A 24,643-nucleotide genomic window follows, 5' to 3' on the forward strand; every position below is an offset into this window, starting at 1 on the left:
AGATTTTGCACACTAGATAAAAGAAACACTGACACATAACATGCTACAGCAGCAAAAACTGATGAGAGGCCAAATATCACTCTATTATTCAGCTAGTTTATGATGAAATGTTTTCTTTACTATATTAGAAACGTTTGTAGATGATCATCCGATGGCTCCTGCATTGATAGAAAAAGTGCATACCTACCATTGCCGTGGTTTACAAATGACTCCCATAAAGGTAAATAGACGTAAGGAAATCATAAAAATATGACAACTATTGTGACATATGTGCCCCGGGCGATAGAAGAGCATGATAAACCTGCCGCGAGGCTGTGTTTAGACTGAACATGTAACAAAATCTTCAGAAGATATCTTACGTGGGGCGTGTTGGTACATGAACGAGGAGGAGATAAAATACCATTGAAGGAGTCCAGGCTGAACAAAAAGTTCACGAGTCGGAGTGGTTCTCACACATTGTGGTTTATTCTCCTTGGAATGAAAGTGATCACGGCTGAGAGGACCGCTTCCACTGTGGCTTAATCGCACAACAAAATGATCCAAACTGTGTTTCACACAATGCACCTTTTATACCTCGAATGGGCAAACAAAGGGACGTGATTAAGGCTTGCTGTACATTGCTGCACTGTGGGAAAGAAATGTAAGCCATTTGGATTGTGCTCGGATGACCCGGGCTCTCTTGCCAAAGCCCTCCGCAAAACCACCCCTACTGTGCTGAAGTAATTGTCTCTCTGTTTGAAATAAATGAGTAGGCTGTGTTTTTACTACCAAACTATTGTCAGTCTAAATGTGGCCTTAGGTGTTAGGAGGGTAATGACAGGCTTTATATAAAAAAAAGAAAAGAAAAAAGAGGGGTCTCCGCATTTCTTGTTGCGTCTCGAGCCATCAGTAATTGCGCCTCTGCAGTCTTCTTATAACATGGCAGATATAGATAAAGATTTTTAAATCTTCAAAGGGTAAATAAAGATCGACAAAAGTGTGTAAAATAAAATGTGGGCTTTCTGCTATTCAATTAAAGATACAGTCACATTCAGAATAATAATTTTCCTTTACAGAAAGTGAAGATGAAAGATTCCAAATAATAGCGATGTCTTGCTTCTACTTTTTACCAACGGAGAAAGGCTTGTAAGATTGTGCTTTTCCTCTGAGTCACTGGCTAACATCTGTGTTGCAGGGAGTCAACCACATTCTGGCACCTGCAAATTGCCATTCATGCCCAGGACCATTAGACACATTCCACAATTCCTTAGCAGCTTTTGGGCTGGATTTACACTGCAGGTCCAACTGCCCAATTCTGATTTCATGCTCATAACACACTGTTGCCTGATTACGTGCGCATTTGAGGGGACACTTCAATGTGTTTCTTTGTGTTGTTTGAGCATACACATAGGTCACTAATCTGCGTATGTCGATGACATTGACTGAATCTATTCGATCTGGGGATTCGCAGACATTCGATACGTATCGGCTTTTATTCAGATTTCAAAGGGGCCTGATCTGTGTTTTTTTATTCCTTCTTGACAAAATTTGTACTACTTGGGTGCACAAAAAAAATCTCAATTGTGTCACTTGTAACCATGCAGTGAAAATCCAACCTTGAAGACGCCAAAGTGAAGCCAAGCATTTTTCAGTCTATACCGTAAATGTTTGAGTGCATCATTAAAAAATGCAGAGCCTGTGACTTTTTTTGCACAGTCTAAAATTCTGATCCATTTTCTTGTTATTGATTTTGAATAGAATGTGCAATGTGCCGCATTTGCATGAATGAAAACTACTTGGAAGGATTTTGATCTTGACCCACTCTTCAAACAAACCGCTATTATTCTGAACACAACTGGATGCGAGACGGACTCGTGGATTGTGGCCCACCGGTCGGTTTCTTCCGCTCGCCGAGACGTCAATCTGCGGCCGAAGCGACCAGCCCCTTCTTGGCACCCTGGTGGTAGTGACTCTCCAGCTTCCCTGGAAGAGAAAGGGGGTGAAAGGGAAGGGTGGGAGGAAGGGGAGAGGAAGAGATGAATCAAAACACCATCAAAGGGACAGGGTGACCTTTCTGAGAGCTCAAGGCCCGCTGATTAGAGGCGGCCTTGGGCAGACACGGGAGAGAGCTCAGCACCAAGAGACGGGCCGAGAAGAGAAAGAGAGAGCTAAAAGGCCAACGAGACTCTTTAATCCGTGGCTGAAAGAGATTAGAATACAGCCTTTGTTGGCCGCAAAATAAGGTGTCCTATAATCTGGTTATATAGATGTCCAGTACATCCAGTGGTAACATACACCGGAAAGACAAAGAAAGACTTCCTATCACAAATTAAAAGACACCGTCGCCCGCCCCAGCTTGATGAACAAAATAAAGACATTGAAAAACTAATCTGATGATGTTTCCAAGACTGATAGCATCTTAAATTGAACTAATATCAAGATCTTCTTTCCAGAAAACGCATTAGATTGTTTGCCATAATGTGACTGACAATTCACATTGGTCATAACGAGGGATTAAATGCTCAAGACTTGATATGTTTTTAAATGGCACGCTTCAATGAAGAACAAAATGCCGTGCCAATAAAGCAGATGGTTGCCCACCCAGGGTCCGCTAAGGCTTTTTTCAGTTTTCCTCTGCTACTCTTCGCTACTGCTTGTTCTTGGAGCGTTTTTGTGTTAGAGTACAGAGAAAAGCAAAACACACTTGATAATATCGGACAATTACGTTAGAGCAGAAAAACTGAAACCAGACTTGTTTTTAAAATGCACGGAAACACCTTAAATCTGACTGTGTTCCCATTCGAAACGTTAAATGAACCCATTAAGGCCGGGAGCGCATAACCGCGTTTCTACCACTAGAGCCGGAAGAGCACTTACATCATTTTCTTTTTTTAATTCCAATTCTCGGTCTCTTAGCCAATGAAATGCATCAGAATATACACGTGACGTAGGATGTCGTGAAATTTTTCGAAACATAATGGCGGATCGCGGCCGCTCTGAAATAAGTAATGGCTGTGATACAGACGAAGCGCTTGTGGACTTTGAACCAGTGGAACCAGTCGAGCGTCATATATGGTTAAGATTAGGGGTAGGCGATATATATCGTCATCGATATCATGCTTTCATGATGTGTCATTTTACATTATCGAGTATTAATACTGCCTCGAAAAGCATAACGGGTCAGTCGTTGGCCCCAAAGAATGAGGAAATGCTGAAAGCCCCATTCAGCAAATCAGACGGCAAAGGAGGAGGAAGTGATAATCATTCGCCAAATCAGCGGGCAGGACGCAGTCACGTGACTCTCCGCACTGCAGCCGCTCTGTTTCAACTATGGAGGAGTGTCACGCGGGGAATAATAGCAAGGTGCATGTCCACGTCGTCCGTAGTGTGTTAATGGTTTGAGCTCGACAAAACTGACGTCAGTGGGAATAACATTGTGCCAAAACGGTCACCATGAAGAGCAATTCTTGCCTATTGTACAAAACTGTGAAATGTTAAATTGACTGTTCCAAACCCACAAGGTTTTTGTTGTGATGGTGCTATTCAGAGAATTTAAAGCAGAAGTCAACGCAAACATATTTTTATCAAGAATATGTTCTATGCAAGCCCACTAGTTGAAAGAAGGCATTCTGATGAATATTGCGTTTGTGGAATAAGTGTTATCCACTCGTTTTTAGCTATCTCTGGGGGCGGCCATTTTGTCTTCTGTCGACTGAAAATGACATCACAACTGCTCACAACGACCAATCGCGACTCAGATTCAGATAATAGGTCTGCCGTGATTGGTTTTCAGTCATTTTCAGTCGACAGAAGACAAAATGGTCGCCCCCAGAAATGGTTAAAAACGAGAGCATGTTGCTACCTAACTTATATTCCGCAAACGCAAAATTAATCAGAATGTCGTGTTTCAACTAGTGGGCCTGCTGGGAACATATTCTTGAAAAAAAATATGTTTGCGTTGACTTCCGCTTTAGGGAAAACAAGACATTAAGACACCAACGGTGGGTTGGGGCGCACTACAGTAAATAATTTCTAACAGCAGTAAGCAATTCGTAGTGGAAAGGTGACGCCTAAATGCAATCCATACATCAGCGGGACAGTCTATATGTGGGCTAATAATCCTGTCTATGTCAAGAATGAACAGAGCAGGATATCATCACCAAGCATATGTTAAGTGCACCTGCTCAAACTGTTGAGCACATTGCCATTTAAACGCTGTAAAGCAGTAGCCTTTCATTGCTTTGGCAATTGCGACGGTTATAAAATGTTACTATCACTTTGAGAACATTTATCGGGAGGAAAATCACTTTTATTTTTCAAAAAGAAGAATTCGATGAGGTTGCTGTTGAAAAGTTTGCTCACTATTGCCGAGGTAATAACCACTGCTGCTGGATTTTGGATCAACTGTCTCGGCTCCAGGGTTAAGTATCCAGTCCGATAACCGTCTCATGCATCACTGTGAAACACAGCCATTCTGTTGTCCGACACTGACATTAGCTGGCTGTTTTCGCCACAGCTGACCCAAGGGGGAAAAAAATTGCATGGGCAAGGGTGGTGATTCTCTCTTGTGCTCCCGTTTTATGTTGTTATGTTCTGGCCCCGACTGAGTGGGTAGCGGCAGAAGAAACAAGGTGCCTGAGAGAAGCGCTTTTTGCTCACCATTTCCGAGCCTCGTGAATGGCTGTCAGTCAAAGTGGTCTGTTAGCACTAAGTGCTGCTTAGCTGTGGAAATACCTCAATGAAATACCACTGGAACAAAAATGCTTATTAAGTTAACGACTCAAATCTAGAACGACACGCATGAGCAGCATTCTACTCATGTATTTGAGAGGCAATACATTGGAAATGTTAAGAGCTCATTAAGTCAATAGAGCCACTTTATTACAAAAGAACAAAAACTATGTATGCAAAAGTACACACTACTGCAATGAAGTGAATCAGCACATTGCCACATAAACCAAAAAGTTAAATAAAAACGATGGCCTGCGGCATGAGAATCAAGCAGTCAAGTTGCTTCTTGTCCACGGCATCTATATATCCCAGTTTCAAGAATTCTATAGCTTTGAGAGAAATGTTTGAAGAAAAAAACAAAACAAAACAAAACATAACAGTTCGTTCCTAAAATGTCAAACTGTAAAGTTAAATTTAAAGTGCAATTGCTCACCATAATGTATGGCACCGACAGAGTAAGAAACAAAACAATAAAGAACTGTAACCTTAGGAGCTTTTCTATGGAGTACCTTGTTAAGTTAAAAAAATGGTTTCTCCAACTTACAACATTCAATCACATTATTTTGTATGATGGTAGACGACATGTACACTAAGCCAACGTATTCTTAGGCAATAGCAATGCTAATAGTTGGTTTATGGGGTACCTGGCTTTGTCGGCTTCATAGCAGACAATTTGCTTTTGGGAAATGTTTTCCATCGGTCTCGTCAAAGTATAGTATAGTCATGATATTTTTATTGAGAGCAGTTAAATTCATTCAGTTGCATAATTTCGTGTTAAAAATGTAAAAGTTATTTAAGATGAGTAGCAATTCAGATTGTGAAGGCTACGGTGACAAGTGGTTTCCTCAGAAAAGATGAATTGATTTCTCTGCGCAACTGCACCCGGAGCCACGATATACAAAGGCCTTTTGCGTTCTAAGAACGACATAAAACAGCCCAGCAGTCAGTGATCACCTCAAACTGAGCAAGCAACTTTCCCATGATCTTTTTGCATAAATACAAATAACCAACAACAACCAGAATGCATTATTTTTCTCCACTGCGTAAAAACTGTAAACATAAACCTTCAGTAAACATGAACAACAACATAACTTGTAGAGGGAGCACTTTACCGCTTGCATGAAGGTACAGTGTTCAACTATCTTACAAGCAAGGTCAGGCCGCCTGTGAGGGTGAATATCGTTAATGGTTGTGAAGCTGTCGAGGGACAAAGGGAGGGAGGTGTGGAGGAGAGAGGCTCAGGAGGACAGCAGGAGAGCTAGAGAGAGGGTGAAGTATAAAAGGCTGGCCCATCGATTGGCTGAGATAATTTCCCATTGATTGCTGCACTGCGTGGAGTTTGCTCGAAAAGGAGGCCATAAAAAGAGCACAGGTTGTCTCCATCATCAAGATTGTACAACAAGCTCTTGAACACAGATGCTCATTCAGACACCTTAACACTGTGTAATGTATTTACTAATTACATTCCCATTGCATATCACCGAGGACTAAAGCGCATTGGTGCTGCAAACCATAATCCCATGAGAGCTCCTGGGCAGTCATGAGGAAAATATTTACCAATGCTGCAAAAGGCATAGCCATCGATATTGACATTGTCAGTGACATTGATAACATACAAGACTGCCATCGACCTTGTATTAATAATCCAAATAATGATTTGATGGTTAATACGCACTGAAGATATGCACACATACATACACGTAACGTATATACATGTATATTAGTGCTCTCAAGCGATTAAAATTGTTGAACTAATTAATAGCAAAATGTTGCATATTTGATCGCGATATTTTTCAACTACAATTTTCTACGAAGCTTGGAACAGATATTTACTTGAGTAAAATCTTTTAATTAATGTGGGGGAAAAAAATAAAAGTATATTTGAATTAAAAGACTGTTCTAATTTGATCCTTGAATAAAATTATTTTCCTGTAAAATTCCACTGTTGAACAATATGCCAAAGACGTACAACTAAAATGGCATTCCAATTTGGCTTTGCAAAGTGCACAAATTATTTTGGATTTCTTCAACGAGCCGTCGAGCAACTTTTCAAAGTAAAATGACATCAAAGTCAGGTTTGTTGGGTGGGGAGATTCGGGGCTAAAATCGGGCCGACCATCCTGCCACGTGAACCAGGCTTTAGAGCTGCCAGTTGCTCTCAAAAGAAAATATGTCCTTGCCCATCAGATGACAGTTTTCTTTTTCTGATACTAAACCTCAGCTAATGGAGTTTGGAATGTGAAACCAAGCTGATGACACTCTCGTGAATGTGAATATAAACCTTGGAAGCCACAAGACAGCAGCAAAACAGTGAGTGGAAAACCCCCCGCTTGGATTCCCATCTCGCTGTTAGTCACACCTAATTTAAATTCCCTTCCTAGGCTCGTGAGTGAGTTCATTTACAAATAGATAGAGAAGGTGCTGTTTGAGACTTGTTTGCAAGGGCTTTGAGAGTAGCATGAACCATGCATCCCACTGAAGAGGAAACAGCCTCCCTGCATCTTTTGGTCTCTCCAAACCTCGTCGCCTGAAGCTGTTTTTACAGACTGCAATGGCTGAGTGATTTCTCCAACCAACAGTGGGCTGTTGAAATGGTTTAGTCACGCACATGACAGCTCGTCACCACTCAAAGGAGAACCAGCGTCTGACAAGTCATGGAAAGCAAAGGTGTTGCTGCTTGCTGGGTTAAAGTAGCAGAGTAGTGATGACATTATGATGGCTGGAATATGTTACTGCTCATGCAAACAACAGCTTCAGACCACATACAGTATACCTTTTGGTTTTGAAAGGAAACTTCAAGGGTTGTATATCCCCTGTAAATCTCAAAACGACACAATTTAGCATTTTTCCACCCCCGGTCTTTAAAGGGTAACAGTTAGCATTATTCACATTTTATGATTTTGTAATGCCTCAATAGTAATCTTACTTAACTACATTCAGGTTCATTAACATATTGTACCCTTTGCCGTAGGATAATAACTGCTCCTTCAACTGGAAGGGCAGCAACCTCAGACAAGAAGAGCCTGCTGCAACCCTATTAACACAGGATAGCAACAAAAGGCTTTAGGTATTCTGTATTCATAGGGGGATAACACAGGAGCGTTAAGGGGGTTGTGCTTGTTATTGCTGTGCTTCACTTGCTGGTCTTAGCTGTAGCACACACAGAACAATCCAATAAACAGAGTGGTTGATGAAAATAGGAACTTGGATAAAGAAAAATAAGCCCGGTACTTCCTGGTACCTCTACCAGTTTTACCAAAAACTTCCACCCGGCTTTAACTGCGATGCACATAGGCATGTCACACAGGCTTAACTTTTATAACCTCAGAAAGATACTGTTCTTCAAAGTAACATTTTTTTAAACACAATGCTCTTTAAATTTATAAAAATGCTATACCAGTACAGTAATACACTTTTCAATTTACCAAAACAAAACAAAAAAGGGGGCGGGGGAATCAAACAATTGTAATGCTTTGTAAAGTTAAGTTTAAGTTAGAAAACATGGTTATTTGCTTGATTAAGGGCTACTGTCCATTAACAGAAGACTTTAATTTGCGTCTGGTTAATTACCTAATTGGGAGTTTTCAAAATGTATTATTGATTCAGATACAGCTGTAAGTATATGCGGCACTATCTAAGCCACATAAAAGGAACAAACAAGATGGCAGGGCAAACTCCCAGGATCCAGCCTCTTTACAAAGACTTCAAAGACGTTTTTAGTGCCACCTCATGACATTTACCAATTTACAGAGAGTTCAATCCCAACTATTTAATCTACGTTGAAAAGTACTCTCAGCAGACTGCAGATCCTACGAAAGGAGCGATAGATACACAGCAACAGGCAGCGCGGCTCCCAGAAACAAAAGCAGGGGTAAATGTGCCAGTTGACTAGCTCAGATAAAGGCGGCTAGCAAGACACAGATACCATCAATCTTCCATGCCAACGTTCCCTCATTGGACAATACAATAGACTTACTTAGCCTAAGGTTGGGTGGTTCCAGCGAGATGGGGAACTGGTCCGAGCTTATTTGATGGAAACATGGCTAAACGACAACATGCCCGAAGATTTCATAAGCAGTTTATACAGTTGTACCTGGCTAATGTCAGGTTAATGACAATGAATAATAGCAAAATGTGAGTTGAACGAATTGTGGTTGACAAATTGTAATAATGGCACCAGAACAATATGCACATGTATCCAAGTTGGTCAACAGAGCTTGGACTTGGACAGCCGCAATCTTTTGACAGTTACCAACATTTTCCTACACGTGATACGGTCGCAAATGTATTTAAGATGCAGCCTACGAGCGTGTAAGCTGACTGTTAAGAGAATATCGAACATCCTGTCAAGCTTAACGTGCTCACATAAAGTAATGTTATGCTGGTGGCGCCATTAGTTATATTTCGGCAGTTATGTTTTACTTGCTTAGACAATGGTACAGTGTATTCGTTTGCTCAACTCGGGGAGGGTGTATGTTTACTTAGCTTTTTTTAAGCGTGCTTGTGGGGTCGCAGTTTTCCTCGTAATTCAAATGGTGCGTGGACATGGACTTGCTATTAACACTAAGAGTACGAGAGCAGTCATTCTGACTGTTTTCAAATTTTAATGTTTTATTACTCTGCGTGTATAGATAAAAGATGCTCCTGGCCTCTTGACTTTTCCTAATTCTGTATATATTTCATTACCATGGTGCAATTTTATGGTGTCAAACAATATAAAAATAGTTAGGAGTCATTATTCCTTTAACTGCCACGTCCCAGTCAATTTGACGGCTCTACTTACACTTACGCACGTTGCGCTGGGACGGCGCTGCCGGGTTTCTATAGCTAACAGCGGTTGCACTGAGAAACGCTGCTGGTCACCATGATCGATAAAAAAAAAAAAAAATCTTATTCAGTTGAGGAGGCGTTACATCTGCTTCAAAATATTGAAGAGTCTGAGGATGAATTGCTCGAATGACACACATCGCACATCGTGAAAGCAACGTTGATGATAATATCGATGATGATGTACAGTATACTCGCCTACCCCTAGTAAACATCTTCACAAGTTTGTGGTTAACGAGAGAGAGGACTTTGGAGGGTGGGGGAGAGGGAAAGGAGAAATTACACTGTAAGCCACGTACCAGTTAGCGTTGTTGTATTAGCGTGGCCTGTTCTGATTCTGAATCTGAAAATTCAGATTCGGCGTTTGTTTTAAACGACCAATTCACTTCTCTATTTGAGTTGCCGCTGATTCGTGCACAGCCCTAGTGAATACTGTCACTGGATGCACTCATCCAATGGCATATTAACAAAGTGACGAGTATTTCTGCTCAGATATATACATGACTACTGCCAATCATTTCCAACTGGAAAAAAAAAACACACACAGATAGGTAATCCTATGATGCTGGCTGAAATGAGGTCTCGTGAGGCACAATGCTTATGTCACACAATATGGTCAAAATGTGTACAGCATTTAAAACGTATTGAACTCAACCTTAGAAAATACGTACTTGTTGTGGACTATGAAAATAACAGGGAGCCAACAAAAATAGTATGAATATATCAAATGTTTGAAACTTGAAAAATATGTAAGAGAAATATCCCAAACTGTTTTTGTTTTGAGGAAGTCTGAATGTGCCTCTGATTCTGTGATTCTGTGTTTGCTCTCCCCAAAATATACTTACAATACAGTTGAATATGAAAAAAAAGGAGCAGATGGATGTTCCTTCTGGAAGCCATGTGTTACATGTCCTACTCTGTCAGAGCACCACTTGTTTGGTCCTTCAATGGGAAGTGTGTTATTTGCAAAAACACACACAGTGGTGAAGGTTTTTTTTTTAAACACTTCGACATAAGATGCAGGGACTGAACAAAATGGTCAGTTGGTCACTCCGGGCTGAATTTACTTGCATCCAACATTCCATAACAGGGAGCAAGCCCTCTGCGCAGTCCTGAGACATTGTTGAAGGAGAGTCAGACCTCATCAATCACTGCTGCCACCAAGTGCCTCAGGTTTTACTAAGAGGACTGGAGATTACGATGTAAAGTATTTCTCTCATTTAGATTCATGTTAACAAATATACCTGTATGTAAAGTGATGACCTCTCTTTAATATTGCACGTACAAGAGGAATGTCCCAAAGGGTCAATTAAGTTAGTGAATATATGTGGAGTGAAAACGTTTCCCTTTAATATTGCACATACAACCCCCCACCTGTATAGTTGGTCAGGTAAAACCAAAATGCAGAGCTGGGCGTTCCGCCTATGTGACGGACGCCCGTTTTGCTGACGGTTGCCGAATGACGGGTAAAATGTTTAAATAGATGGACTAAACATAGTCGGAAGCCCCTTTTTTTTTAATCCGCCATTTGGCTGTAGTTAGGCTATTTTCTGCAGCGGTGCGAGAAACGATAGTGAGTTGCAGTTGCCCGGAGGACAGATTTGAATGATGGACAAGGACTGTGAACGATTTCAATGACACAGTGAGTCACTCTTTCTGTTCAAATAATCATCTATAGTCTATTTTTGCGATGAGGCTTCAGTGGCCGCGGCGAATATGTTTGTGTATAAAGAGACACGAGACAGTAGTGCGCGTTCAAGCGTGCCAGTATTTCCTCATTCTGACTTCACCTGCACCGCCCCCTCCCTCCTGCTGCTGAGGAATACCATTACAAGAGAGGGAGGGCAATGTCACAATCCCGATAATAAGGGCTTCTTTTTCCCATTGGCCGTGGCCGAGGCTTGCAGCTTCAGGGTCCTAAAAGGACACGCATTAGTCTGGCCGGACATGGAGCATGGAAGCTCCCATGCCGCAGTGAATGAGACTTCCATGTGGTGAGTCTTTCGTTTCGTTTCAAATATCGCTCAATGTTTAGTCGGAATCGCCGACGGAAGCCCGTTTAAAATTAGAGGCGGACGGGCCTATAGACAGGTACTATTTCCTCCCCCCCCGCGGAAATAATGGCGAATGACGGACGACGGAAGGGTACACACGCTGCCGACGGATGACAAATGACGGACGCTCAATTTGTAGTAAAATGCCCAGCTCTGCAAAAATGCCTTCTTCAAACAACAGAAGTGTTTCTAATGGAAAAAAAAAATCATTTAAAGTTCATAAACAAAATAATTCAAAAATCACAATATTTTGTCTCTTTTATGTAGCTAAATGAAGTATCCAGAATATTTGAAACCAGCTAAACTACTAGATACCTACCTCTCAGTACTATGCACCACAGCTCTATATCACTATTATATTGTTGAATAGATTTGATGCAGATGTAGCTCGGTTTTAACTAAATTGCATGAGGCTTTCTTTGTTTTTTGTACAGTTCCTCAAGACTTGTGTCCTGTCTCAATCAAACACATGGATTCAGCTTTGAAACAAATTAAATATTGCATCGATTCCTCTGCTTTATTACATACTCAGTCCAAGTGTTTAATTATTCATATGAAGTACAATTTAAAAAAAAAAATATTGACAGTCACAAATTGATGTCAATGATGTACAATTAAAAAAATATATCGACAGTCACAAGTTGATGTCAATTCCACTTCTGTCAGTTTCATGAGCATGACAATTGTTGATAGCTATTCAACATCAAATGGAACATTTTGGATAAATTCTTTCAGTGCCGTGCAATCCGGGGCTTCAAGGCTTACTCGGCTGGCCCAAACACAATCAGAAGCACCGACCTAATTTACATTTTAGATGAATTGTGTTCATTTATTTGCAACAGTCTATTATCGTCATTTCATAGCGTGCGTCATGGGTGCACAACTTCCAGACGTTTGTGGGTGTTCCCCCCGCCCCCGATCCCCAATCAGACTCCAGCTTCTATGTATTGTCATGATACTGCCTGATCCATCCCACACACATCGTATTAATGACGGCTTATTATTATTCTTTTTTTGAACAATCAGATTTGTCAATTCAACACTCAGTGCCTTTGCAAAAGCAAAGAGTGACATCGCCATTTTTCCGTCTGATTGGTTGATCGGAGGTGCACAATATGTGGTTCATAACGAAACACAGGTGACTGCAGGAGAGGACCAATATCAGACATTAAAAGTTCATTTTCAAAGTGAACTTTTCAAGAAAAAGTGGACATAAGCCAGCTAACACAAGAGCTTTATAAGGATTTATTTCCCACTCCCAGAGAAGCAACTACTACTACGACTGGCAGCTAACTAAGACTACCCAACACAGCAAGCAAAAGAGGATGGATTTTGTCTAGAAATAATAAGAATCTCTGGTGAGTGAAAACTATTTTATTTAAAGTTGTTGTCATGTTGTTAGATAAATATTGATTGTGAACTGCTATACTGTATACTTTAAAAACATTTGGGTAAACTAGAAATGGGTAAAGAAATGAACCGATAAATTCTTTGACCGAACTTTCTGGGTTGTTTGACCATTTGTGTGTGTGTGTGTGTGTGTGTGTGTGTGTGTGTATAACAATCCAGAAAGTTGGGTCATATTGACCCAAGTAGTGGTTCGGTACATTTTTGACCCAACTGTTCTTAGTGTGCGTAGATGTTTGGGGATTGTATGTAATGGAAGATAAAAGTTTAACTATGTGTCTATGCTTTAGTAACAATTGCATTGTTCCACAAATATGAATGTATCTGTCTTGCTGTAATGCCAGGCATAGTTATATTATGTGTGGATACAAGGAAGGGAAGCGATGATGGCGTCAACTGCTGGAGAGCACATGTAAATGAGAATGGAGTAGTAAAAACAAATAGTTTTTTTTGTGTTGTCTAAAAGTCCCACATAAAGACAAGAGTGTTATTTAAAAAATCCCTATTTACACAGCACTCCCAAAACACCTGAAGACACATTAACAGTGTGCCCACACCAACTGCTTGCCTGCTCAATCTTATCCAAAAATCATGATCATCATCATCATTAATACATGACAAGAATATAGTCTCATAACATGAATAATGATGCCATCACCTCTAAGCACTTACAAAGTGACCAGATCACTCCTCTAGAGTAGGTATCTGGGAATTGCTGCAATAAATTGAGATCATTAAACTGATATTGAGATTATTATACTGTACTGTATTTAGAAGTAAAATAAGAGAAAAAAACGGGGGTTGTTGTTTTAGGACCCAATGAGGAATCTCAAAAAGTCAACATGCAGCTCCGTTTACTGGGACTGTGCAAAAATCGGTGGTTACTTGAATTGAGATGCGAATTGCTCATTAAAAATGAATGCCAACTCACAATTTCTGGATTAGAGTCAGAACGGGTCATAGCCTATTGTCGGGCATGTTGCCACAGAGGAAGGTTGAATAACAACACTCACGTCTCATTATGTGTGACATACTGTATGTATGTCGGAGGGGCATGTGTCGTGTGCCTTTGACCGGGACAAGTGGAAGTGTTTTTGCACGTATGGGAATATTATTCCCCATATAATGAACATTATATTCAACTGTCAAGCAGTGAGTCAATAAAGCCCAGCTCGTCAGGGTTTCAACGCCTATGCCATTAATTCACTGTTGGCCTCTCACGGCATCACAGCGACAAATGAAGGGACTTTGCAAACTTGATGGACCAGAGACAAACTCAAACGTAAGCTTTGCACTAGCTAGTTGATATGCCACAATACGGATGGATTTACTGGACCAAAACAAACAAAAACAAAAACAACACCCTGGATTCTACCATTGGCCAGGGTATGACGAAAGATCCTGGAAGTTGAAGTAAGCTATTTCAAACTAAAAAGGAAAACCTTCCCATAAGTTGAAGCTGCTGGGTCAACGCACAATGTACAGTCCCATTAATTGGGAGCGGTGTGGTGCAAAGCAGACGGGAGACAAGTTAATACTGCGCTGAAAGCCGGCCGCACACTGCTGTGCTGGGTACGTGTAACTTTTGTTGAGTTTCTGTCTCACAAGCCCTTTGAGGCAAATATCGACACGTTTGATCTTTTTCGCTACGGTGCTGCAGTGTCTTGGTGTTGGTGCGCAATGTCCTAAAACTTTTATGATGAATTCAGGTCTTATTAGCACACAGTTCTTGTCTCCTTACTATAGGGCATTATAATCTGGTGACGAAGTGTCAATTTGCATCGCTGCACTTTTTGTTCTATTCCGTGGTCCCGCTGCCACTGGTATGAAACTATTACGGCTAACAGCGATCAGGCTAGCCAAAACATGAGACATCAGGCTAACTCCGATTCATGCCGTCTTTAACCAGTCTAGCATGGGTCTGTCGCGTTTTTTCTTGTGTAAACTCAGACTGCTTTCCAAAAGACATACTGTACACACACAAGTAACGTACTGACTCGCTGTATTAGTCGCAGTCCAAATCTTAAACACAATACTCCTGAGTTAACCATAGTAGTGGGTCACTGATAGTGTAGTGGTACACACGCCTGAGTTGTGTGCGGGCAGCGTGGGATCGATTCCCGCTCAGTGACGGTGTCTGTGTGTGCCCTGCGACTGACTGGCGACCAGTTCGGGGTGTAGTCTGCCTTCGCCCGTTGACGGCTGGGATAGGCTCCAGCACCTCCCCGCGACCCTGTATAGGATAAGCGGTTTGGAAGATGACACATGACACATAACCATAGTCGTGCTACAACAATTCAACCGTCCATCACAGCTCTAAATAAGAATTCCTCGTTTCATTCCCTCTAACTAACTCAGACGCTCTGGGGTCTAGTATCAGCCCAAATGTAATCAGTGCAAAGACGTTGGCAGACTCATTCAGATATGAAGTGGTTATTATTGATTGATTCAGCTTGTACTGAAGTAAGTTGAAGAGAAGAGGAATTAATGACAACTAAGAATCAAATGCAGATTACGGATAGACCCTATGGTTATTGACTATTTAAATCAATAGCAAATATTAGGTATGTACTGTACATATATAAACAGGATGAAGAGATATTTGCAAAATGAATACACAACAGCTTGCCAACTGTAATGATGTTGGCCAAGTGCTCTCAGCTGGATGTGATGATGTTGATGGGGAAACATGGACCAAGTGACACTGACCATGAGATAAGAGCTAAAATCAGGGCAGTCATCCAGAAGACGCATTATTCCTTTTCCATTAGCTTCTGTCATGACTTCTACAGTTAGAGCAGTGAGTTGTCACCAAACCAGAGGCATTTGACTACATGTTGTTTTATCTGCTGTTACTCACAGAAAATTAGCCATGTCCATATGACAAAAAAAATTGAATAAAAAGAGTGTGCATAATCCAAGAGTAAAACCAGAACCAGTAATGTGGAAATACCAGGTCAAAGACAATTGGATCCAGATTTGAGGACTTCCAGCTGTTTCAGAATGCGGGTGGTATTATAAGACTTTTCTGGTCACACATAACTTTAAAATGATAACATTTGGAGAAAAAAATTCCGGGTTACATCTTTTTTCCGTCCTTCAATCGGTTTACATTCACGTCAATATATTTAGATTCTAGTATCCATGTACAGCTTGCCATTCACATTTACATAATGTTGCCATGGCAAAAAGATTTGAAAATGATGTACAGTGGTCCCTCGCGACATCGCGGTTCACCTTTCGCAGACTCGCTACATTGTGGATTTTTTTTACAGTACTATTTTATTATGTTTTTTTACAGCGTACAAACCCGTATTGTGTCCTAATTGACTGGCTGTATTTTTACAGTGCAATTCAGCATGCTGTTTTTTACAGCGTACAGACCCCACATTTTATTCTGCGTCCTGATTGGCTAAAGTACTGTAGATCAATTTGAAAACATCTCCTCCGTGCCATGTCTCGCACAGAATGCGTTTGGCTTACTAAATTCAATTTTATGAGGGATAAGAGGGAGAAGAGGACACAAGTGTCAATAAAGATAGGAGGATGAACTTGATCGCTTGGCAACAGTGGGAGCTGCTGCAAGACCCTTTCATGTTTCGTTTCGTTTTCAAATCTAATCAAAGGTGGCATGTCAATTTCTTCTCATCTTCTTGCACAAGACAGAAAAAGAGGCAACAACCTATAACTATGTTTTTCTTTTGGCAAAGGAGAGTAGAAAAAAACGCCACAGCGGAGCCGTGTCACAACAGAGGGAAGACAGTCAGAGGAAGTGTGAGCAAATCAAAATTGGTAATTTCTTATGTTTGCAACTTCATATGTTTTTCATTCAAATTCAATTTGTTAGTTCAAAAATGTGTCACCATTATTTGTATGAAAATGTTTACATTTTTTTTCCTTAAAAGAAATCAACCCATACATATTTTTTTCAAGAATATGTTATATGCACGCCTACCAGTTGAATCATGTCATTCTGATTAATATCGCATTTGTGGAATATAAATTAAGCAGCAAAATCCATCCCTATTTAACCATTTTAGGGGGCGGCCATTTTGTCACTTCTGTTGACTGAAAATGACATCACAAATACTCAGGGCTCAGATAACAAACAATCATGGCTCAGCTTCACAAAACAGGTGAGCTGTGATTGGTCGTCGTTACCTGGGCAACTTTGATGCCATTTTCAGTCGAGAGAAGGGACAAAATTGCCGCCCCCCAGAGATGGCTCAAAACGGGTGGATTAACTTTTTTCCACAAACACAAAATTGATCAGAATCCCTTGTTTCAACTAGTGGGCCTGCAGAGAACATATTCTTGAAAAAATATGTTTCGGTTGACTTCCCCTTTAAACAGAGGTTGGGCCTTTAACTTCCTGTTGTGATCATTTATTAACAATGCTCATTGGTCAGTGTGACATTGCTCTACTGTTTAATCATCAAAACAAATATCTCAGATTATATTTTCAAAATGGGTCAATTTGACCCACAGCATAACAGGAATCTTAAAAGAGGTTTTGACATTTGTTTCGTTATAGAATAATATCAACAATATGAATAATTAGTACAATAACAACAACAATGTTAATGGTGAGGTTTACAGCCTTTAAAAACAGTAAAATAATTGCAAAAAAAAAAAAAAAACCTTAGCAGACGAGAAAAAAAAACCAACTTATAACCGAGGGACCACTATACAACAAAAATGGCCTCACAGGCAATTATACTGATGCTAGTAAGATTGGACCTTTGTCAACCATTTATCGGATCCACAAGAACTTCAAGGAGAGAGGTTCAATTTTGTGAAGAAGGTTATAGGGTGCCCCAGAAAGTGCATCCTAAAACAGGACTGTAACACATGTCTCCTAAAGTTGATTCAGCTGCAGGATTGGGGCACCACTAGTTTAGGTCTTGCTCAGGAATGGGAGCCGGCAGGTGTGAGTGAATCCAACTGAAGGATAGCCTGGTGTCATGCAGGTCAGGAAAGAAGCCAATTCTCCCCAAGAAAAATATCAGGGACAGAATGATATTATGAAAAAGGTAACCTGTATTTGAATGGTGAAGACTATATATTGGGGTAAATTAATTTTCTCAGATTAATCCCAATTCCTGAACATGTGAAAAAAAATGCTTATCAACAAAACAAAAGGTGAGCACAATGATCAGTTTGATCAGCAAACCAATACTTTTGGCCACAGTTGTTATCCATTATTCATGCTGACTTTCCACCTGCATTGACGATCTCATTATCAGATGTAAATATGTTTATGGATATAATTCTTTATGATTATTTGATATTTGCATTATTGTAAGATGCTACTGTCCAATTATCTTTTTTCTAAATGTCATTGCGGGAGCAATAAAAGCTTATATAATTGCACTGTGTTGTACTAAAGGTTTTAGTGACGGTTTGACCCTGAAATGGATGGATTACACTTAATTATCACTATTTTCTTCAATAATAAGTATTTGGACCAGTGCCTTGGAATGGATTGTGTTTGACCTCTCAAGTTCCCACTGTTGTTATGACAATGCCTAGAGTCCACACCCAGAGGATTTTACTCACTTAGGCTTGTATAACGTGATGGTGCAACAAAAAAATGAATCTGTCTTTCATCCCCAAAAATGTCTAAAATAATCCTACTAAGCAGCAATTACATGTCATTTATACATAATTGTGGAAAAGTGTGATACATATATATATAGCATTACACTTTCATTACTACTTTGACACCACATCTCTTATTCTTACTATTCCATTTATAATTCATCCTCTTGAGACCAGAAATCCTCTTGTTACGCCACACATATATTTGGATGCGGAGGGTTTTGAAAAGCTACTTCTATAATTTTTTTTTCTTGTTTTGTACAGACACAATGGGACTTGGGAAAGGTGAGTATGACCGCATCATTACAAAGGGTCCTTATAAAGCAGCCTTGGTTCCATCTAATTAGAATGTAAATGTAGTGCGGGCTGGGAATGGATCGCAGAGAATAGACATCGGCATTTAGATTATGCTGAGACTAGATTAATGATGACACTACACGTTGGTGAGATTGCCTTTTTGAGAGCACCTTGGCAACTAACTAAATGTGTTTTACCACTAGCAATAAAGGCTGTTACCTTTATGGTAATTAACAAGAGAGATGAGCATTGGTGGGATATGGACACCACAACTGCATCACAGGCAGGAATGTGTGCTTCAATACATACACTGACATCAACAATCACCTCTTTGCACTAAACCTCAACTTGAAACTTTGCAGTTGAAATCCTCTCACCTCTCAGGAATTCCTCACTGGGGGCAGATGCCATGAACTGAGCAGCAAAGACCAAACAGAAAACCAAAGCTAGAACAGAGACAGCAGGGAGAGGGGAAGGTGGGGGGGGGGGGGGGTGGGGCGGAGGTTTAAAAAAAAAAAAAAAAAAAAGGGAAGAATGGAATAAATTGAAGCTGATCCGGTACTCTGCATTCTGAGGAGCCTCCATTTGCATATCTGTGCAGCAGTGCAGAGGGAGAAATGTGTCGGTACTGACAGCAAGCTGCATATCTTAAACCTCCGCTGACACCCCTGCAGGCACTATCCTCACAAACACTGTTATAGAGGGTACACCAAATCCGCACACTCTCCACGTACAAGCGCACACACGCACTAGAGGTCAGAATGGAAAGCGTTGCGTATTGCTTTGTCCCTGCATGGGGAAGTACAGTGGTGCTTGTTGTTTAACATTCAGCTCAAGTACAAGACTCATCTCTAGGGAAAAGAGCCAATGCGGCAGGCCATTCACTCACCAAACGCAGACAGAACGAGTCGCATGAGTATAAATAGGTATGCGTCCTAATAGAACGAGGTTTGTAAGGCACTTTACAGGGTTTATAAAAAAAACACACGCTATATAAGCAAGACATTTAGGCATGAGATGAGTCAGACAATATGGGGGAAGAAAGGATAAAAGGATCACAGAGACGTTGTACCGTGCACATATTGTTAAGAGCAAAGACTCACGGGAGAGCATTGTGAGTCCACTGATCCAAGTCTGTTTCCATTTACAGCTCTTCAGCTTCTTCCTCTAAGTGATTGAGCGGCTATAGCATAGCGTTTAAAAAGAGAGGCAAAAAAAAAAGAAAAGAGGCAATACAACGGAGATAATAACATATTCTACTCCTTATTGATTGTACAAGCTTTTCAGATAAATCACAGATACAGGAACGGAACCTTCCTGAATAATTAATGACACCATTTTTAGGACATGAAGAGATGCACAATAAGTCCTTTCATAGCATTTGGGTTTCTTGCTTTCAAATATTTCACATTATCTGGTGAGTTGAGCCAAATCTCAGCCAGCTTTATTGGACAAGCCGTGATGGTGCTGTGTAATATTTTGGGGGGTAGTCACATTCAAAGACTTTCTTCATGCAGTTTGTTATTAACAGCCACTGGGGACGTGATGTGGTATTGCATCAGCCCAAATGCATCTTTTTTTTTTTTTTGTATCACACTGTTTGATTGGTCTTCCACTAGCAGTCTAGCATTCCTCTTTTTTTGTCTGCTCTGTGTGGGGGAGGAGTACAAGCACAAACCCTGGCAGACTTTTGCGCCTCTACTCCCACTGCACATAATTCTTACTACTTTGGACAAAAGCCCATGCCAAATGTTATATGCGCGAGTGTGCTTTTGCAGTCGGAGGGCTGCATAGCAAGTGTAATAGAATTAACAGCAGGGGTTTAAATAGTGATCAACCTTGTTTACCGATATTTCCCGATGAACACTTTTGCGTGCAGTCTCTCTTTATTAGACACTTGATGAAGGGCTACAGTGCTTACGATGAACACTGTGACCAGCAAATAATCAGAGGATTGATTCCCTTGGGACTGGTTAAGTCGCTCATTTGCTCAAGGTTAGCTTAGCTCAAGGTTATGTTTGCGTCTCCGCAGAATGGCTGGCTGTAAAACCGAGAGGAGGAAAAATGCTGATGGGTCTGCCAAATGTCAGCATATATCCTGTCCACTGACGGGTGAGAAACGGCGAGGAGAGAAGGTGAAGTGTTGAGAGACGGAGTATATATTACAAAGTAGATACTTGCCCTTGTTACAGCATGGCTGTGTGTGGGGGGGGAGGAGGAGTGGAAGTCATGGAAGTCGCAACACAGTGAAAAAGCCACTTGGCATGCTTGAGGCAGGATGACATTAATCCAGCAGAACTCACGCCATCAATTCCCATGACAGATGTAACATGATTGTTTAATAAAAATGGAAAGTGAGCCATGCTATTCACATTTAAACAGGCAAAACGAGGGCACATACGAAAATTCATCTAAAAAAAAAAAAAAATCAACGTAGCCTCAAAGTGTGTGGAGGACAAATTGTTATCGCTACAAGGACGAGCGCCAACAATTCAGGGAGACCTATGCTGTCTATACACAAACATTTCCTACACCGGTGCAACGCTGTTACTCAAGCAAAGATACACTTCAAACAGATGCAGCGCAAATAAACAGAGGCAGCTGGGGGAAGGAAGCAAAGCCCCTTCCTGATTAACAGTTTGCTGTCACGTGTCTTGTGATAATACTTAAAGAGGCTAACACTTCAATCAAGCGGGTGGCGATGAAGGTGGGTCGGGGTTTGTAATTATGAAAATATGCCACGGCATGCAATTAGCTCCCTTATATGTGTCATTTGTTAACTTAGCTGTGTTCAGTGTCACACGGTAATTACCCCCAAGCACTGTAGGCATGTGACAAATGCTTTGTGCTCACTCACCAAGTGAGCTCAAGACCCTTTATCATGATTTCAAACACTGTGACGGTAACATGGTAATGTTCATTAGAGCGGATTGTTCAGGAACCATTTGTTTTGGTCACAAAATTTTCCATGAATTAAAAGCACCTACTCTACTGTTTCGTCAATACAGACAATCCTGGAAATGATCACCTCTAAATATAGGATGGATGCTCAATCAATGTACCTCGCCCACTGTTTGTCTCCTTCAGCAATGCAGCAGGCGAAAGCTGCGTGCTAGCCGATGTTATTGATTTTTTTTCATTGGAGAGCGGGGGCTGGGAGACACGGAGGAGGTTTGGCTAATGATGGAAATTTTCAGAGTGGCTTCAGTGCTCTGACAGCGAGTTGCATTAAATGGAGCCTTGAGCCTGTTAAATTATATTCTGTAGATATGTTGGACAGGGTGTAACTTTGGGCAAAGAAGAGGAAAGGGGCTGCTCGTCCAGCAAGATAAATAGCGATGACTTAATGCCAGTTTGTGCGATCAGCAATGCAATTCAAATCAAACTGCAATTTCCACTATCAATATCAAGTCTGAGTATTAAAAGTAAAAAAAAAAGAAAAAAAAAAGATCCAAATGTGTCTCTTGTGTTGCACAAGGGTCCATAAAAATTAAGAAAATGTTTAATGTTTTATATACTTTTATCAGTACCTATAGGTTGTGAAAAACGGTATACTTGTATTCCAACATGATATTGAATGTGTAATGTTACAAAATTATGTAAGAAATCATGTATATCGGCGATGCCCTGTCAAAAACACTTGTGGTCCAGTTAACCAGTCGATCGTAATATGTTTGTAGACAATGACGACGTCAACCAAGATTTTGATGGCTTTGAAACAGAATGGAGGATGGTAATTACCACTCGATTTTTTAAATTAAAAATAGTGCTTCACTTGCACTGACACTTTATTTTCACAGTTTTGATTCAAACACTAATGTAACACAACAAATTGTTAGTCATCATGTGCTGTTTTGAGAAATCTGTATTATTCACACGTTATTTTGTTTGTTTTATTGGCTTTTCTTGTGTGAAATTAGTTGATTTTAAATATATACATATATATATATATATATACATATATATATATATATATATATATATATATATATATATATATATATTGAAGGTTTACAATAATAAACTCAGGTATGTGTGAAAACCACAGGTCTATGATCTCAAATTCTTTTGGAATTATGTTTCCACAGGGGCTGAGATATCAATTATGTTGTAGGTGTTGAATTCCCGGGAAAACTTCAGGTTATTGACAGAGATTCTAAAGTCACCCTTAGGTTTTAGAGGGATGTTTCACCAGGCGCCTTAGGCCGTTAAGGGTTAACGTTGTTAAAAAATTTTTTTAAAAAATGGCATCGCTACCGGGTCTGGCAGACTCTGTAAAGAGGAAGTCAAACCAAACATTGTTTCCAGAATATGTTCTATTCAGGCCCACTAGTTGAAACATGGCATTCTTTGATAAATATTGCCTTTGTAGAATAAGACTTAATCCACCAATTTTCAGCCATCTCTGGGGGCGGCCATTTTGTCACTTCTCTCGACTGAAAATGGCATCAAAGTTTCTCAAGGCTCAGGTAACGACCAATCACAGCTCACCTGTTTTCTGAAGCTGAGCCATGATTGGTCGTTATCTGAGCCCTGAGCGTCTGTCATTTTCAGTCAACGGAAGTGAAAAAATGGCCGCTCCCCAAGATGGCTAAAAACACGGATTTTGCTGCTTAACTCATATTCCACAAACACAATATTTATCAGAATGCCTTGTTTCAACTAGTGCATTGAACATATACTTATTTTAAATCTGCACTCGCTTCACAGACCAATTGTGGATAGACAGCGTTTGTGAACAACATTCTCTTTTAAATTGCTAAATACAGCTTCTGCAAAACATAATGGTATTCTACAACAATATTTAACAATAAAAAACAAAAAATTATGTATAGACTTACATTGATTTTTGGGAATATTGATGTCATTTAAATGTCTCTGCTGTTATTCCATAATGATGTGACATTTTGAGCTGCAGTGAGTTCTGGTGTACCACTTCCATCTACTAGAGGAATCAGAATATGAAAAAGGTGTTAACTATAGTATTCAGAATGAGAAAAAAAGTATTTGATATGTGACGTGTGACGAAGTGTCACCCAGCGAGAGAAAAAAAAGATGTTGTCATGGCAACACCCATTCTCATACATTGGCCAACGTATTCAGAATAAAGTTGAATAACAAAACTGCAATTTACTGAAAAGTGCATTGCCCCACTTATTCATCGCTGTGATATGGAGAATTGTGACTTTATTCATGTTTGGCTGTATGCTGGCGTCACACTAAGAAGCCGTCGTAGTTTGTGCAACATGTCTCGGGAGTACAGGCTAGTTATGAATGATGCGGACTACAAGCGTGTAAATGGAATGTTAACCGATCATCCAGGAGGTCACGTTTGACTTGCTCGCTAAAGTACTTAGTGTGTGTGTGTGCGTGAGTGCGTGCGTTTATATTTGTTGGTTCAACTCGGCGACTGTTTTCTGGGTGTGTGTGTTTAACCTTTTGTTTAGCGTGCTTGCGCGGTCGCCAAGTTTTCCTCGTAATCCATATGGCCCCATATGGTGCAACAGAATTGCTCTTCATGGTGACCGTTTTGGCACATCTAACAATGTTATTCCCACCAACGTCAGTCTTGTCAACTCCAAACCATTTACAGACTACACGGACAACGTGGACTCGCGCCTCACTATAAATCCCCGCTAGACACTCCTCCGTGAAATGAGGAGGAAACTGCCCCGCTGTAGTGCGGACAGAGTCACGTGACCGGGCCCTGCCCGCTGATTCGGCGAATGATTATCACTTCCTCCTCC

The 24,643-nt window shown here is 40.6% G+C and overlaps 1 protein-coding gene across 3 annotated transcripts in view; it reads right to left on the minus strand.

Moving 5' to 3' along the window:
* Positions 1-443: 443 nt before the first annotated feature.
* trip4 (thyroid hormone receptor interactor 4) overlaps positions 444-24,643 on the minus strand; it is a 78,135-nt gene continuing 53,935 nt past the window's right edge. The window contains exons 13-14 of one of the 3 annotated variants that reach the window (XM_086026924.1): positions 1,873-1,962; positions 444-1,162 (exon numbers count right to left, since the gene is read on the minus strand). In XM_086026924.1, the coding sequence (XP_085883050.1) occupies positions 1,898-1,962 (65 nt within the window). In that variant the 3' untranslated portion in view covers positions 444-1,162; positions 1,873-1,897. Of the gene's footprint in view, positions 1,963-24,643 lie in introns of all 3 variants that reach the window. The other 2 variants (XM_086026923.1, XM_086026922.1) reach the window with 2 other exon arrangements.

This window comes from Filicampus tigris, chromosome 3, assembly GCF_054856515.1.
Source record: "Filicampus tigris isolate MCC_2025a chromosome 3, RoL_Ftig_1.0, whole genome shotgun sequence".
Classification (NCBI taxonomy): domain Eukaryota; kingdom Metazoa; phylum Chordata; class Actinopteri; order Syngnathiformes; family Syngnathidae; genus Filicampus; species Filicampus tigris.